Genomic DNA, 15,887 nt, shown 5'->3' on the forward strand with positions numbered 1-15,887 from the left:
TCCCTTCTTCCCCATATATCCTTGGGGGTAAGACCTTTTTAAATCTTCCATAAGACACACTACATGTTATCTGTCAGACACTTAGCTAGTGTAAATTGTCACAGTCTGGTCTTGGGGAAGGATGTTGTATCTCTAAGCTGGAGGTGTAGTAACCCTACTGGAGATTCAGAATTTTGCTAGGAAAGAGAAAAAAAGTAGTTTCCTGAAAAACTTGCAGCTCAACTTGCTTGGGGTTCTGTGAATTTTGGTTAACTTGTCCCTTGCCTTCCCTCCCCTCTATCCACTCTTGGAATGTATTCTTTCTTTCATTACCTGTGCCCCTACTGACTCCTCCAAATACAGCAGTGGAAATACCCAAATACTTTAAGAGAGGGTTTTGTCTTGTTACTCATATCTTGTACAGAAAGGTTCTCTTTAGATTTCCATTCTGGTATCTAGGTTGAATTCAGGTATCTCTGTGAAAGGGAACACAAGCTGTTGAGGAAGCAATAACTGAGATAGTACCATTCTCCAGCTGGCCCTGCAACTCCTGCATCATCTCTTTGTGTAAACTGAGGAAAGTCGTTCTGGAGTCATTGTGGAGCCTGTAACAACAAAGGAGAGTTGTCACGGTGGAGATGCTATTAGGTTTAGCATATGCGACTGCGGTAAAATTTGGCCTGTTTCCTGTATTTCAGACGATCTATTTCCCTTAAATTGCAGCTTTGTTGGTGGGAGTTTTTCCTTTGCTCTGAAGGGAACTCATTCGATTTCTTGTTAGAGTTTTCTGAGTTATACCATTTTTGATCTCCTCATGAAGACTCATTTAAGTTGTAGGCAGACCTCCAGCTTCTTCCTGAAGGCATCAGACAACAAGTCCCTCTTCTCCCTCAAGCCTTTGTCTCTTGCCTGGATCTGGCATTCACATCATACAAAAATACTGAAATGCAGATTCTACTGATTGCTTGCAAGTTAATTGAGCTACACAGATAACCAGCCAGTACTTTGTGTTTTCTAGATAGAGAGCATTCCTGCTCACTCCCAGTTCAGGCAGGCCCTCCAGCTGTCACAGTGTCAGCATCAATCCAACAAGGGACAAAGAGGACAAGGTGAAGGCAGGCAGGAAGACTGTTTTGTGGCAGCTACAGCACAGACAGAACACATATATATACATATATATATATATGTATGGAGTTCAATGGAGCTGCTTCCTTTAAAACATACTCTTGTTGATGTGCTCACATACAACATGAGCAGTGGTGGCTGCACCATGCTGAATTCCACCCTTCTATATGAGTGAAAAGCTAATTCATGTGCAGGATAGCTCACCCACAGTTTAGACAGGGGAGTGAAAAGGAATGATGCATTTAGCCTATTATTGGCAAACTGTCCTCTATGACTTTGAGAATGGGGCACCCACAGTGAAGTTAACGCATTGTTCATGTAGTAATAACAAATAGTGCAAGAAAAACCATACTATGTGGGGGTTTTGATCTCATCATTATTCTAAATTCTGAGAGTGAGCACAGGGGGACATTTTTGCAGAAGAGTTAACACTGGAGCAGGAAGAGCTAATCAGATGCTTTCCACCTGGCTCAGCCATGTGAAAGCCCTGGTGGGAATAAGGAATATATTTTCACCCACTGTAAACCATTGAGTATTGTAATTAACAGAGAGGCAAATTTATTTAGTCCTTTAAATGCTATCTCTTCTGCTAGCAGTGGTCATCAATCTGAGAAGTGATTTGCATATAGCTGTTGGCACTGAAAAACAAGTTAATGTTGAACAGCAGAGGTGTGACATAGGAGCTGCCAATGTCCAAATAACGTAACAGCTGCTCTATCAACCCTACCTGTGCACACTAGAAAACTGCCAACTCTTAGTATTTCACAATAGAAAAAAATAATTTGGCTCATAATAATGTTGAAATGCACGTTAGTGTGGAATATTTGATTTTATGTTTCCAACCATTTCAGCAGGTCAAGGGCCATTTCTATTGTCAGAAAGACTAAACTGGTTTCTATCAAGTGTTTCATATCTGTTGATAAGATTAAATTTACCTTGTAAAAATTAAAACTTTTACATTTCAAATACAGCTGTAACCTGAAAATTGCCTTCCAGAGTGATACCTTCCAACTTACTTAGCTGATCTATTCCTTGTGCATATTCAGAACCAAATCAGTTTAGTGACAAATAAGCTTTACCTCTTTATGTACTGCAGGTAAGCCTTATAAAATCAGCACAGCTATAAAAGAACAAGCTGGATTCTGTTTCTTTTGAGGCAGGATGGAGAGAACTGTTTACTACTATCTAATCTGGTATTTATGTCTATCTCACTGAAGAATAGGTTGTATAATTGACAATGAGATTCTAATAGATTCCGCAGAGCCTTTACATTAAAAGAAAAAAAAATCAAGATAATACACAAACTGGAAAGCCCTCCAACTTCAACCACAAAGCTGGGAATTAGGAAGTATAATTGTAGATTGAGTACATTAGATCTGGAGCCATTGATACACCACACAGAAGCCCATGGTAGCATTTCAGTAGTCCTTATTCAGAAGAGTCTGTCTTTACAAATTTTAATGACTTCAAGTCCTTTAAATATTGAGCTGAGAATCTCTTTGGGTGGTTGACTCAGTAGTAAAGCTGGTGTATAGCCTCTGATAGCTCCCCTTCCCAGCCATCCCCAGTTTTTTGGAGTCCTTAGTAAGTATGTTTTGCCAAGGGGCTGGCTGCTGGCAGAAAGCTCTGAAAAGCCTGCCTTATTCTTGAATTTAACTCCTCAGAAACACCAGGGAGCCTGTAAAATTTCCAGTCTCCACACTGTACCTGTCTGGGGCTGAATTTTACTTCCAAGTAAGGCAATCTTTGCTTGTTGTTTTCCATTCCTCTTGACTCTCAGGGAAGTCTTCAGTTACATCAGTGGCACTTCAGGGAACTGTGTGATGATAAGAAGAGGAACTATATATATATCTATCTATAACTAATGCAGCTCCAGTGAAATCGTGCTATTGTATTAGGCACTGCACAAACACATGTTCCTGCAAAGTCTTAGGCTATAACTCTGTGGCAACAAGTGGCCAGAAGACCTTGTGTTTGTTCTTAAATATCCTGTGTTGCAGCTTACAATTCAAAACCTTGATTCCTGGCACCAGAGTTGAAAAACAAACTTTACAGATCCTTGTGTGTACCAGTAGCTTTCATCAAAATGATCCGATCAAAGGAGAAGCACAGCAAGTCCACTTGCCTTTCATATCTTTCCAGTGTATCTCACTCATATCTCTTGCTTCCAGTATTTAGGACTTGAGATAGCTTCCTATTCAGAGCCATCTCACCTTGTCCCCATGGCCAATCACCTTCTGTGCACACAGAGCAATTGTACTGCACTAAAGGCTTCTCTTCATAGCTCCTTGCAATCATAGTGTGATTCATACAGATGCAAGCCCATGTCAGTAGTATCCCAAGGTACTTGAGAAATAGGAAATATTTTGTAGTTTAAAAACTGTTACATCACATTTGGGTTGCAATTGCAGCATGTAGCTTTAGAGAGTGTTTGTGTTAATAGCAGCAGCAAATATCTGGATTTGGTGTTTTGGAAGTGGTCCTGATCCATATTGGCATTAATTAGAGTAGTCCTGCTCTCACAAAGTAGCTATTTGATGGAAGAGGAGGTTGGTGATTTGCATTCATAAAATCAGAACTGATGGCAGAAACACGGATGCTGAAACTTGGAGAAAATTATCTGTGCTGCCCTCCCAGCTGAAAGATTCTTCTCACCACGGTTACACTGTGGCATAGTCAGAATAATTTTATTTTTTTTTACTAGGGTTTCTGAAAAATGTGCTGGCTACTGGTCTTTCTGAGCGTGGCTGATTCTTCTGTCTAAGTTGTGGGAGATAAAAGCAAGAAGACCCACGCGAAAGATGACATATTCAGTCATAATGGGTGGATCACGATAAGTAAGATAAATCAGGTTTTCCAAGGGAGTTCAATCCAGGTTTCCCAGTTATTCATTCTACTAGTATCCTTTGCTGTCCCAGTGGAGGGCTGACTCCCCCCACACTGTAGCCATGTCTTCATTCAGGTGTTCTGCTGGGGAGACATTTCTTTTCCAGTTTGTGACTCATGCACTGTAGAAGAAGGTAGCAACAAAAATAGCAACTTGGCACTAAAGAAGAATCCAGATGTATTGAACTATTTGGCACATGTCAGATCATGACATGACAGCTATGGCTAGATTTTTACTGTCCAATACAAGATCTTTTCTTCTTTCTCTGTAATAATACCTAATACAGAAAACACAGGCATCTCTCTCTTAATTAAGATCACAGTACTTTATTTATGGCAGGCAGTGCGTAGGATACTCTATGTGAATATTTGCTTGCTGCACTAAGCTAAATTTGAGATGGCTTCCCTGGAAGATTAAATCACATTTTGAAGGGATTGATTCAGAGGAAATGAGGAGGCAACATTTCTCTAGCATACACAGGTCATTTCTCTCCTTAAGAACTGGTCACAGAACTTAAAACCCATAAGATCATGCGCAAATATCCATCTGGCAGAAAAAGACAAAATCATATTATTAAGTGCCAATACATTTCTGACATTCGTATAGACAAAATAATTGAATGAAGCAGTAGAAGTCTCTAAGAGAATGGGTAGTAGCAATACTATCATCTGCTGTGGCTTTATGAGTGTGGGTCAGCAACTTCCCCTCTCAGCACACACTTGTGCAGGCAGATCCTTGTAAAAGGACAGGCAGATAGAAAGAATTCTTGGGCTGAGTCCTTTACCAGCCAATTTGCTAGAACAGTGTGAATCCAGAACTGAATCTGGCATCTTTTCATTCCACCACTATCCTTGCCTGCTCTTTCAGTGCCACCAGCTGTCCAAACGAATGTATGATTCCCTCCTCTCTGTCATCATGTCTGCTTTTTTGAATGTTGTGTGGTGGTGCTGGATTGGCCAGAGCTGTTCATCAGTAACAGACACATTTGTTTTCTGATTAATTTCTCATGCCTTAGCTCTGCAGAAACTAGCAGCAAGGAAATATGCCTCATCTATTCAGGTATTTGCTGCCTATGTTCACCATTCTCTAACTCATTACCCAAGAGCTACTTGTCTCAGTTATATTGTTTGTGACAGGAGAGGCTGAACTGGACCTCAGCTTCTCTGTGTGTGTGTGAGAGAGAGAGAGAGAAAATGTGCAAGATAGAGGCAGAATGGCCATCTGGATGCATCTGTCAAGTCCCAAATATTGGGCCACCCTCCTGCAGAGGAGATGAGATGTTTTAGGGGAGTAAGAACAAGGATAGGTTATACAGCATTTGAATGTCAGGTTGGTCATTCAGATCTGCCGAGGTGCATAGCGATTGGAAGCGCCCACTTTCTGCTGGTAGCACTTGTGCTAACTGTGTTATAATCTGAGTGGTTCCTACCACCAGTCTGTCTCGTCAAGTTCTTTCTTTCAGTTGGTATTTTTACATGTAGAGTCTAAGGACTCTGGAAAATAATCTCTGTTGTTATCTTTGGAAGTCACCTTTCCCAGTTGCAATTCAGGTGTCCTGCTAAGAAACTGGAGTTGTTCTGTGGACTGTCTGTCTCCATTTTCTAGTCCTAAACCGAAATGAAATCAGAACAGCTGTCTCATTAGGTAACTAACTTGGGTGGGAGGAGGGGAATAAATGGGAAAACTTGTTCTAGTCCATTTGTTGTGACAATTCATAAATCCAGTAAAAACCACATCCATGTCTCTTGAAATGCTCTCCTGACTTCCTATATTTTTAGACAAGTACCCGTCTTGGGATTTCTGCAGTTTCTTCAGCTCACTTCAAATGGTGTAGGATAGGTTCATAGACTTGGAAGAAGTTCTGTGTTATGGCCCCCAACAAGACATTGCAATGGTCTTTCTGTCACCCTTCTCCAATCTAGATGGAAGCCTCATACATCCAACCACTAAAGGAGCAAAAAATTATTTCTGTAGCCTTCTTTAGTAGCCAGTAAGCTTCTCAAGGCATCTCTCTGATTTGTATTTGTATAATGCCTAGGCTAGGGGCTCTTTAGTCTGGCAGAAGACCCCTATGTAGTATTACAACTAAACAAAAAAGATAGGCCACTTTTATCTTTCTGTCATCCCTTTCAATGCGTATATTCTTGGAGTGGGTTCTGTATTTCAAGTCTTCTGTTTTTGAAGGCAGAAGGGATTCTGCCAACAGAAACCAAGCAAATGGGCAAAAAATGACTAGTCTTAACAAAGAGGGCTAGAACTCTGTCAAAGTAGCAAAATGGGTTTGAAAGGGAATGGATTATCACCCATCAAGAGAGTGCTTCAATGCTTTATGTGAAAGGAGTTGGGTTTTTGTTACATGATTCACTGAAACCACAGCTGCTATCGAAATGCATAGCAGGCTAGGGATGAAAAAGACAAGGGTTAAAGAGAAAGGAATGAGTATAGGAAGAAAACCTCAGTAGTAGAGGCAGGCAGAAAACAGGCATAAAGAATGTGAAAGCAACAAGGGAAGGAATATGAGAAGTCAGCTTGATAAAGGGTGTCTCTGTTTCCAGTAACACCATTTTTTCCCATTCATTTTCTTCCAAAGCCTAAGCTAAAAATGCAGAAACACAAAATTTCTCAGGCTATATAGAAAGGAATGGCAGAGGATAATCCCACAGATAGATTGGAAACCACAGATGCCGTATTAGTTTTGTGCAACTTTGTGTTCAGCAGCACAGGGATTAGTGCATTAAAAATATACACACTTGAAAGAGATGGTTTCACAGGAGAAGAAGTGCTTCAGGGTTTGCCTCCATTAAGTCAATGGGAATGTTGCCATTTGCTTCAATGAAAAGAGGACCAAGTCCTTATCTGACTGTCTTAAAATGTTACAAAACAGCAGGCTCTAATCAGTGACTGATACCTTCAGGCTTGTCCTGAAGCTGCTTGTTCACCACCTCCTGTTATTTTCCATGGAGGACTCTGAGGGTCTTTGCAAGGTCAGGTCAGGTCAGGGCCTTTGCGAGGTGCATCCTTTCCTGGTGTTACTTCTGGTGCCTTGGAGTGAATGAATCACCTCATTTTCTGTTTCTTCTCTTACCTGAGTTCTCCACTTGCACTTTGCTTCTCAGACCTGTGGCACCACTGGGGCTAGATCAATGTCACAGACTTCCTAAGAACAGCAGGTGAAATAATGAGGACTGTGAAGTTTGGTATGAGCCACGTGCCCAGCTTCCTTTCGCATTTTTGGTGTCTGTCTCCAGCCCTCTTTCTTCCTTCTATTCAAATGCATTCACAGTTTTGGCTTCTTTCATGATATTTGGCCATGATAGTGCTCTAGCACCCCTTTAACACATGACCCTTTCATAGGCTTCGGCGTTTGTTTTCAAACCCATTCCCCTTCCCCATCTTGCAGCATACAGCTCCTCAGTCTAACTCCAAAATGCACATATCCATCTCCTCCTAACAGATGTAAACCTTATGCTCTGAACCTCCCCTCCTGCTTCTGATCCTTCTCACCCTTGTTACCCTTCATGCCTTCTTTGCTGTGTGTTGATGAATATTTACTCTCAATGGGAAAGAAGACCTTAGTTACAGATGCATGAAACACCAGGGAAGTTTTGAAGAATCAGTGAGCCAAACGTTCATCCTTGTCCAGAGGGAATGTGATGTCTTCTCACTTTCTGAAATAAGAGAGTCAGCCTTTTTGAGGCCCCAGATGGACTTATAGGTGTAAGAACTTATGACACATGTTGCACTGAACGCTAGAAGTGCAAGATTGCTGAAAAAGCTATTCTAATCCATCATCACCTGCATTTTTAAGTCTTGTATTACTGGATGTGTAAGTCCAGAAGGAAGTAAGAAGCAAGAAGAGCAACACCACACACCATTTTCATGCTTCCAGCATAGATGACCCATGTTTACGTATCTCCAGACAAAAGTAAGAACTCGTTGTCCATCCAAAGACTAGTATCTAGACCAGCCCAAGTATGGGCTAACAAGCCATCATGTACACAGCATCAATGCAATGACTCTCTGTATTGCTTGGTGTAGGATCAGTTCTTTCTTGACTGCAGGATAGGAGAGATTAGCTAGTATTTAATTACAAGTCCAGATACTAAAAGAGGCAAAGGAAGGAAAGGGTTAGTGAAATGGCCTATTTTATTTTTCAGTAGCTCTCTTTAAACATCCCTAAGGATTTCTTACCTCCCATTAAAATTTTAACTTAAAATGCTGATTGTAAGGAATCCAGTAGTGGTACAGGCAAAGAGAAGTAGACTGTTAAAAACTTTTGCTGCAATGAATCTCCAGGCACTTGAAAGCTGGTAGGACATGGGGAGGAGAAAGGGTGGATGAAACAGGGGCTGCATATTTTAATAGGATGATTAAAAATCCTGTACCAAGACTCAGCAAGTACAAGATATACAAATATAATTTTTAAGATGTTTTATTACTTCATTCTTGCAAGTTGTTCTTTTGTTTACTGTTCCTGTATACATGAAAACAAAAAACTTCCCCAATTCCTGCAGAGCACTGCTTATTCTGCCCTCTTCTTTCCCTATAAGCTTGTTGAATAAACTGCTCAGCTGAATAACTAGAGATATTCCCCTTCCCTTTTCTCCCAACCTAGCAGTCTTTCCCTCTCCAGCATTTTTTTTAGTGCTCTTTTTCATTCTCTCTGCTGACTCCATTTGCTTATGAAGATGAGGGGTCCAAAGCCACCTAAGAACCAGATCTGCCCACATTCCTGCATTCAAGGCTGAGTGTTTGCTTTCTTTTTTTCTTTCTTTTCATTGAAAAAGAATATCCACCTAGAAGAATTAGAAATTAGTCTGAGCAGATAGAAATTAGTCTGAGCAGAGCATGTACCCACAAACCTAGAACAGTTTTAGGGAGGCTTAGGGAAATCTCTGAAATAGAAGTCGTAGATGTGGAACAGAGATCCCCCATCCAAAGCATTTGCACGCATGTGGAAGGAAGCAGGTAGAGCTTATGGAGATCTGACCCTGAAAACGACTGAGAGTTTGATAGCCCTCCGCTTCTTAGCCAGAAATTGAGATATGTGCTTTGCCTGGCTGTTTGGGCACATCTCTAAGGCTTCAGACATTTAGGTGAATGATGCCCTTCCAGAAACTGACAGCCATTTGCTTGTGGCATTAGTGTAACCGAATTCAAGGACCGAACCAGGGCCAGCAGTAAGTTAACCAGAAAGTGGCAAGTAGAGAAAGACAAGGAATTAATTTGATTAGTAAGACTGAGATTCTTCACTGTATATGCCAGCCATTTGATTTTTCTCAATGCCCATTAATATGCAGAGGAAAGTGGCAACTACCTGGTTAGTACAGGGCAGGAATAAAAGAGTAACACATTCAATTTTGCAGGGCACAAATACTATGTATTTCCTCTTTCTTTGTATAAGAGCAGTTGATGTCCGTAACATTTTCCATTAGAGAATAAAAAAGCACGCAACAAACTCTTCAGACAAGTTACTGTGCACAGAAATTACTTGCCTGATGTAGTAACCAGTTACGTTTGTAATGAAAGTGAAGGGAAATATATTACCAAGCCACCAGTGTTCACCAACTGTGGGTAAATGGCATTCTCTGCTATGAAGAAACCCCTTTAGTCCCAACTGAATGTTCTCAGGGACGAAAGGCTCCACTCTTCACAGCATACCACCACATTGGAAAGCAGATACAAGAAGCCTGTTCCTTCTGGGAGCTGGAGTATGAAATTACTCAGGTGGGACATAAATGTTTTGAATTTGTTAGAACAATGGAGCCAACAGTCCCAATAATGAGAAAAGCATCCTGGGGTTTTAATGGTCATGAACAGGTATCACCTCCATGGTGCATGTTAGATAAACACCTTCAATATCCATGCTCAGAGAATTTAGTGTGATTCCTCCTATGTCTGATCAGGATTAATTCTCCAATCCAAGAAAATTAAAAGAAATGCGTGCAAAAAACTACCCCTCTGGTAGCAGCTGCTCCCTTTCCCACTGTATCACCCCAGAACCTTTCCTCAGATATGACCTTCCACATATTCTCTGACACAGAACTACATTAACAGGATGCAACCCTGCTGCCTGGAGGCTCAAATGGCATGAAAGATTGTATTCGTGTGCACAGTGCTCAGCCCATGTTGATAACTGCAACCTGCTCTAGTGGCTGGCTGTATGAGATACCTGTTCTACTAGCATGCAACCCTACACTCCTCTCTGGCTCCTGACTTTCCTGGTATCATGGAGGCTGTATTGTAGGGAGAACATAAATTCAGGACAATGAAGACGTAGCTCTTGACCATGGTGGGTCCCAGAAATAGTTAGATGTGTAACAGCCTGCTTCCACAATGCATTCAGCATCTTCATTTCCAGGTACTAGTTGTAAGAAGGATCTGAAGGTACTTCAAAGCTTGTAAGCACAAGCCACAAACCACACAGGCAGATGGCAATACTCACATCAGCTGTACCTCATTTTTCAAATGCTTGGAACACTCAGGTGCTTCAGGCCTCAGTGATGAAAGGTGAGCAAGGAGATACTCAGAAAGAAATAAGATGTAAGCAAAGAAAGCCTAATGTCTGGTGTAGCCAGAGAGCTTAGCAAGGCTGCAAAGCAAAGCATCGGTTGGCAACCACACCAAATGCCCCGTGTTTGTAATAGCAGCAGTAAGATGGGATTTGCCTATATCCAGCATTACATGCATTGACATTTCAGTGTGGAGTAGTCAAGTGACTCCAAGTAATAAACTGAACTATTTCAGCCACATGGTACTGTGTCCTCCTGCTACACGGGACAGACGGCAGTGCTCGCCCACTCAGGAGAAAACCAGGACCTTCCCCCTAGGTGCTTTATGCTCCCAGCCTCTTTATTTCTGTAGGTGTCCCATCCTAAACACTCTTCCTCTTCCTGCTCATTGTCTTCATCCCCACACACCCCCACGCACGTGGCTCTGGATCTCCTCATCATGTTCTTCTTGTTAAAAACCCCATTGTTCATTTGTTTGTTTGTTCTCTCTCTTTCTCTCCTCTTTTTCTCTCTCTTTCCCTCTCATTTTTTTTTTTTCCTTTCTTTCTTCCTTTCTTTCTTTCTTTCTTTTCTTGTCTCCTCTGTTTTGTGTACCCAGGCAGCCCATTGAGTAACTTCTTTGACGTAATTAAACAACTTTTTTCAGACGAGAAGAACGGGCAGGTGAGCCACCCCCCCGGCACGCCAACCAAGCATAGCGCAAACAGCAAGCGGAGCGATTCCGGTTCTAATGACTATGGGTCTAGAGGAGACAATAAGTACCCTGCTGGCAAAGACAAGGCAAAGATGGTCTCATCAGTCGGCCTACAAGACCAACCTTAAATAAACACATAAAAAATTAAATAACTTAGAAAAAAAACAAAAACAAAAAGCAAGAAAGAATGAAAGAATATTCCTTAGCAAGCTAGCCTCTAAACTAGAAGGATGTATATACCTTGCCACAACAGTACAAAACTGTCTATAGACAAATTTTGTATGAAGGAATGACTGTATATATATACATATATATATTTATATATGATATATAATATATATCTCAGAAACAAACACAAAAACAAACAAATGAAAGAATGAAAAGAAAGAAAAGAAAAGGTAGCACAGATGACAAACCCAGTTCACCAGATCTTGGGTTGTGGTTTTTCGATTGGTTTTTTTCCTCCCTTTTTTTGAATGTTTTGCTTTTTTTCTCCTTCCTGATTTTTTGGGTTTTTTATTATTGTTATTTTTTTGTTTTGTTTTGTTTTCTTTTGTTTTGTTTCTTGTTCTGTTCATGCTCTCTCTGTGTTTCTGACGACACCACTTGTTTCCGCTCTGCTACCAGGAATTATCCCGAAAAGTTAACATGTCAGCCACGGCTTCACCTTCTGTGCTCTGCGGACACTTGTTGACGGAAGGCAACCGATGTAGACTGTCCAAGGACCAGTCCTGTTTGAGGTTCCCAGCCTCCCCTCTCCCTTCAGGAAGTGGGTTTCTCCCCCACTTCTCCCCAGACACCTCCCCAGTGCACGCCTGGTTTTTTTTTCCCCCTCTCTTTTTCTTTTTTGGTGCTCCACAAGAGAGATCTGCTCAGTTACAGGATTGCAGAGTCTGGGCTGAAAAGAGGTTGCAAATTGTTGGAGTGAAACCTTTTCCCTTGGCAACTTCTGTCCGCGCAGGTGAACTCAGCCCGGAGGGGAGGGTGTGGGGAAGGAGACGGGTGTAGCGGGAGCGCAGTGTTTCATGAATCCAGAGCGCGTTCTCATCAGAAACCAGCCAGGAGCAACTCAAAAATAAGCGTTGAACCAAGACAATATTGGGGAGCTTCATCACAGTACTTTCTTAACCTTCTTTTTCTCCTTGCCACCTTTTCCTTTTCTTTTGCCCCTTTTTTTATATATACATGTGTATATGCATGTATATTTATACATAAATATACATACATACATACATATATATACAAAATGATTGGTTATTTTATACTGTATCGTTTTGCTTTTTGACCTGCTGGAAGGGGAAAGGAGTAAACTTAGGAGGGAGAGGGGGTTCAATGAATAAACACATACAAACAAAACATTAAAACTTAGGGAAAAGGCAACTTCTGGTAGCAAAGAAGAGGGACAAGACTCTGCCAAGGACTGTCTCTCCTGCCACCAGGCAGAGTTGCCACTGCTGCTACTGCTGCTCCTCCTTCAACACCTCCCCGTCAACTCCCTGCCACTGTGCCACCGTGCTGGGACCTTCTTCGACCAGCTGGATCCTCCACCACACCCTGCATTTAGAGGCAATTGTTGTGTTGCTAGTGCTGCATTGATATCAGTATTATTATTTCTTTAAGTTACCGGTTTCATTTGTTGGCTTGGGTGATTTTTTCTTAAAAAAAAAAGAAAAAAAGGAAAAAGAAAAAAAAAAGAAGATGAAGAGGAGGAAGAAAAGAGACTTCTCTTGGGTTTTATTTCCTCTGTGTGTGTGTGTGTGTGCACATCACTGGCACTTAGTTCATCAGAGCAAGACAAGGTGGAGTCAGGGCAATGGGAGACTTAATCACAAAGCTACTGTAAACTTTAAAAATTACTGCAAGATATTTTTATAAAGTTTTGTTTGGTTTTGGTTTTAGTTTGTTTTTGGTTTGTTTTGGTTTGTTGTGTTTGTTTTTTTGAAAGGGAGGAGGGTGGGATTGGGTGGATGGGGACCTTTTTTTTTTTTTTGTGTTTCAGTTCTTAGGTTTTGGTTATTTATATATACATATATATATATTTAAAAAAATAAGCTGTTAGATATATCTTCTGTTTAATAACCGTGTAGAGGAAACACTGATTCTTATTTATTTTGGGGAGGAGGTGGAAAAAAGACATGGAAACCCCATAAGTGTTATCTTGTGACTTTGAGAAAGAAGAATTGCTGCTTTTTTCCTCCTCCTCAAGAGTTATGTGACCAAGTGTAACTTATTCTGGCCCAAGCTCAAAGGTTAAACAAACAAAACCAATGTGGTTTTACGCGTGGAAGACAAAACACAGTGAGAAGTACTTCTTGACTGAGATTTTAAGAATGTAGGCTTAGCATTAGTGTTCAGCTCTTTTATGACCTTCGATTGCTGCTCGTTGGGTTCCTATGGGTGTATGTTGTATCGCAAAATATTTTTTTTTTAATGATACTGTTGGATGAGTTCTTTTTCGTTGTTGTTGTTGTTGTTGGTTTTTTTAACCGTTTTTCCCCTTCTTGGACCAGTTTTACTTGTACATAGGTTTGAAGATTAAAAAGAATTTTTAAAGACACAACTGGGGCAAAGACCTTTGACTTCTGCCCCGTTTCCCCATTCCCCCAAATGGGAGGGATTTATTTTATTTTATTGGTTTATTTATTTATTTATTTTCCCTATTCTTAAAACTTTTCTCTCTCGTATTGCTGTGTGCATGTCAGACACCTGGGGGTGATGGCTGGGGAGGGGGGGAGGCAAGGGTGCAGGAGAGGGGGGCAGTTTTAATTGCATGACATTGCTGTAAATTAGTCTCTTTTGCTTTCGTTGTCTTTCCTGCCTCCACCCTCTCTCTACTTCTCCTCCGAGCTCCCCTCCCATCACCCCCATCCTTCTTTTCCCTCTTTTCTCTTCCCTTGTGTACAGATTTTGATGCTTCTGTTACATTGTACCTCTACAAAAGGCTGGGATTTCAATACAAAATAATAATAATTTAAAAATACCTATATCAGCAAAACCCATGTGGTACAAGCAGGAAGGGGATTACTTACACAAGATATAAGAATAAATGAAAGCAATACCTCTTGTTATCCTTCCTATTTTGTACTTTGAAGACACACACGCGCGCACACACACATATACAGACACAAACTGACATTATTTAATGGTTTAAAATGGACAAAAAAATCTGATGTATCCCTTGTTAAATAACTGTGAGCAACTTTAGTTCAAAAACCAATAAATTCATTCAGTAAAGATACTAGCTGTTGAGTGTTCTGTTTATGTCCATGAAAACAAACTTCTCGCCGGTGCCAGACCCAGTAAGTACCATATCATGGCTTTCTACACCAAAGGAGTTGAAGATGGCCAGCACGTAAGGCAGCATCCTCCTGGCCGTGGAATTAACATCATCTCGCAGCACGCGCTCCACACTCACAGCACAGACGCCACGTGTGGGCAAAGAGCACGACAGCTCAACCTTGTAGGCCTGGGCTTTCACAGCTATGTGTTGAAAAAGATTAATCCAAGTTACAGACCAACGACACACCCCCTAGATCTGATCTGTACCGAAAACTTGCTGCTTGTGATCATTCTTGTCTCTTAACCTGAGCTTCTCACGTTGCTTCCAGATTTAGCATAGGAAGGATTTCTCCACCCTCCCTGCCTGCAATGCTCTCAGTCACATACATTTGAAAAAGCTTATCAGGTATGTCTCTGGCTTGCGTTGGGTTTGGGGTTTTCTTGCTGGCTGGTCGGTTGGTTCGTGTGGCTGTTGGCTTGTCACACACCTCTCAGCTTTTGGGTCTTCACCTTTACACTGGATTTTTAACTTCTTGTAGGTTACCACAACCACCTGGCGGTTTGCCTCTTGGGCTTGGAGGTTAGGCTAGTGCATGCCCAAAAGTAATCCAGACCTGTGGGGTGCTTCCCCATGCAGCTGGGGTGAATGTGGCAGGCCCAAGCCCACAGCAAGGATAGGAAGGCTCTGCAGAGGGATCTGGACAGGCTGAATCAGTGGGCTTTGCCAATGGTATGAGGTTCAACAAGGCAAAGTGCCGGGTCCTGTGCTTGGGCCACAACAACCTGCTGCAACGCTACAGGCTTAGGGGAGAGCAGCTGGAAACCTGCTTGATGGAATAGGACCTGGGGGTGCTGACTGATGGCTGCTGAACATGAGCCAGCGTGTGCAGCAGCCAAGAAGGCCAACAGCGTCCTGGCCTGTATCAGCAACAGTGTAGCAGCAGGGCCAAGGCAATGACTGTCCCCTTGTACTGGGCACTGGTGAGGCCGCAGCTCGAATCCTGTGTTCAGGTCTGGGCCCCTCACTGCAAGAGAGACATTGGGGTGCTGGAGCGGGTCCAGAGAAGGGCAACAAAGCTGGTGAAGGGTCTGGAGAATAAGCCTTATGAGGAATGGCTGAGGGAACTGGGGTTGTTTAGTGTGGAGAAGAGAAGCCTTATTGCTCTCTACAACTATGTGAAAGGAGAATGGAGAGAGGAGGTGGATGGTCACTTTTCTTAAGTAACAAGTGATAGTACAAAGCTTTGAGCAACCTGGTCTATTTGGAGGCAGGGGGTTGGAACTAGATGATCTTTAACATCTCTTCCAACCCAAACCATTCTGTGATTCTATGATGACAAGAGGAAATGGCCTCAAGCTGCGCCAGAGGAGGTTTAGATTGGATATTAGGAAAAATGTCTTCACCGAGGGG

The 15,887-nt window shown here is 41.9% G+C and overlaps 1 protein-coding gene across 16 annotated transcripts in view; it reads left to right on the plus strand.

Moving 5' to 3' along the window:
* The window catches only part of BRSK2 (BR serine/threonine kinase 2), a 313,836-nt gene extending 299,401 nt beyond the window's left edge, over positions 1-14,435 (plus strand). For 7 of the 16 annotated variants that reach the window (XM_030482893.1, XM_030482895.1, XM_030482904.1 and 4 more), the window contains one exon: positions 11,150-14,435. In XM_030482893.1, coding sequence (XP_030338753.1) covers positions 11,150-11,325 — 176 coding nt within the window. In that variant the 3' untranslated portion in view covers positions 11,326-14,435. Of the gene's footprint in view, positions 1-11,101 lie in introns of all 16 variants that reach the window. The other 9 variants (XM_030482891.1, XM_030482902.1, XM_030482894.1 and 6 more) reach the window with 3 other exon arrangements.
* The last annotated feature ends 1,452 nt before the right edge of the window (positions 14,436-15,887 follow it).

This window comes from Strigops habroptila, chromosome 4 (assembly GCF_004027225.2).
Source record: "Strigops habroptila isolate Jane chromosome 4, bStrHab1.2.pri, whole genome shotgun sequence".
Classification (NCBI taxonomy): domain Eukaryota; kingdom Metazoa; phylum Chordata; class Aves; order Psittaciformes; family Psittacidae; genus Strigops; species Strigops habroptila.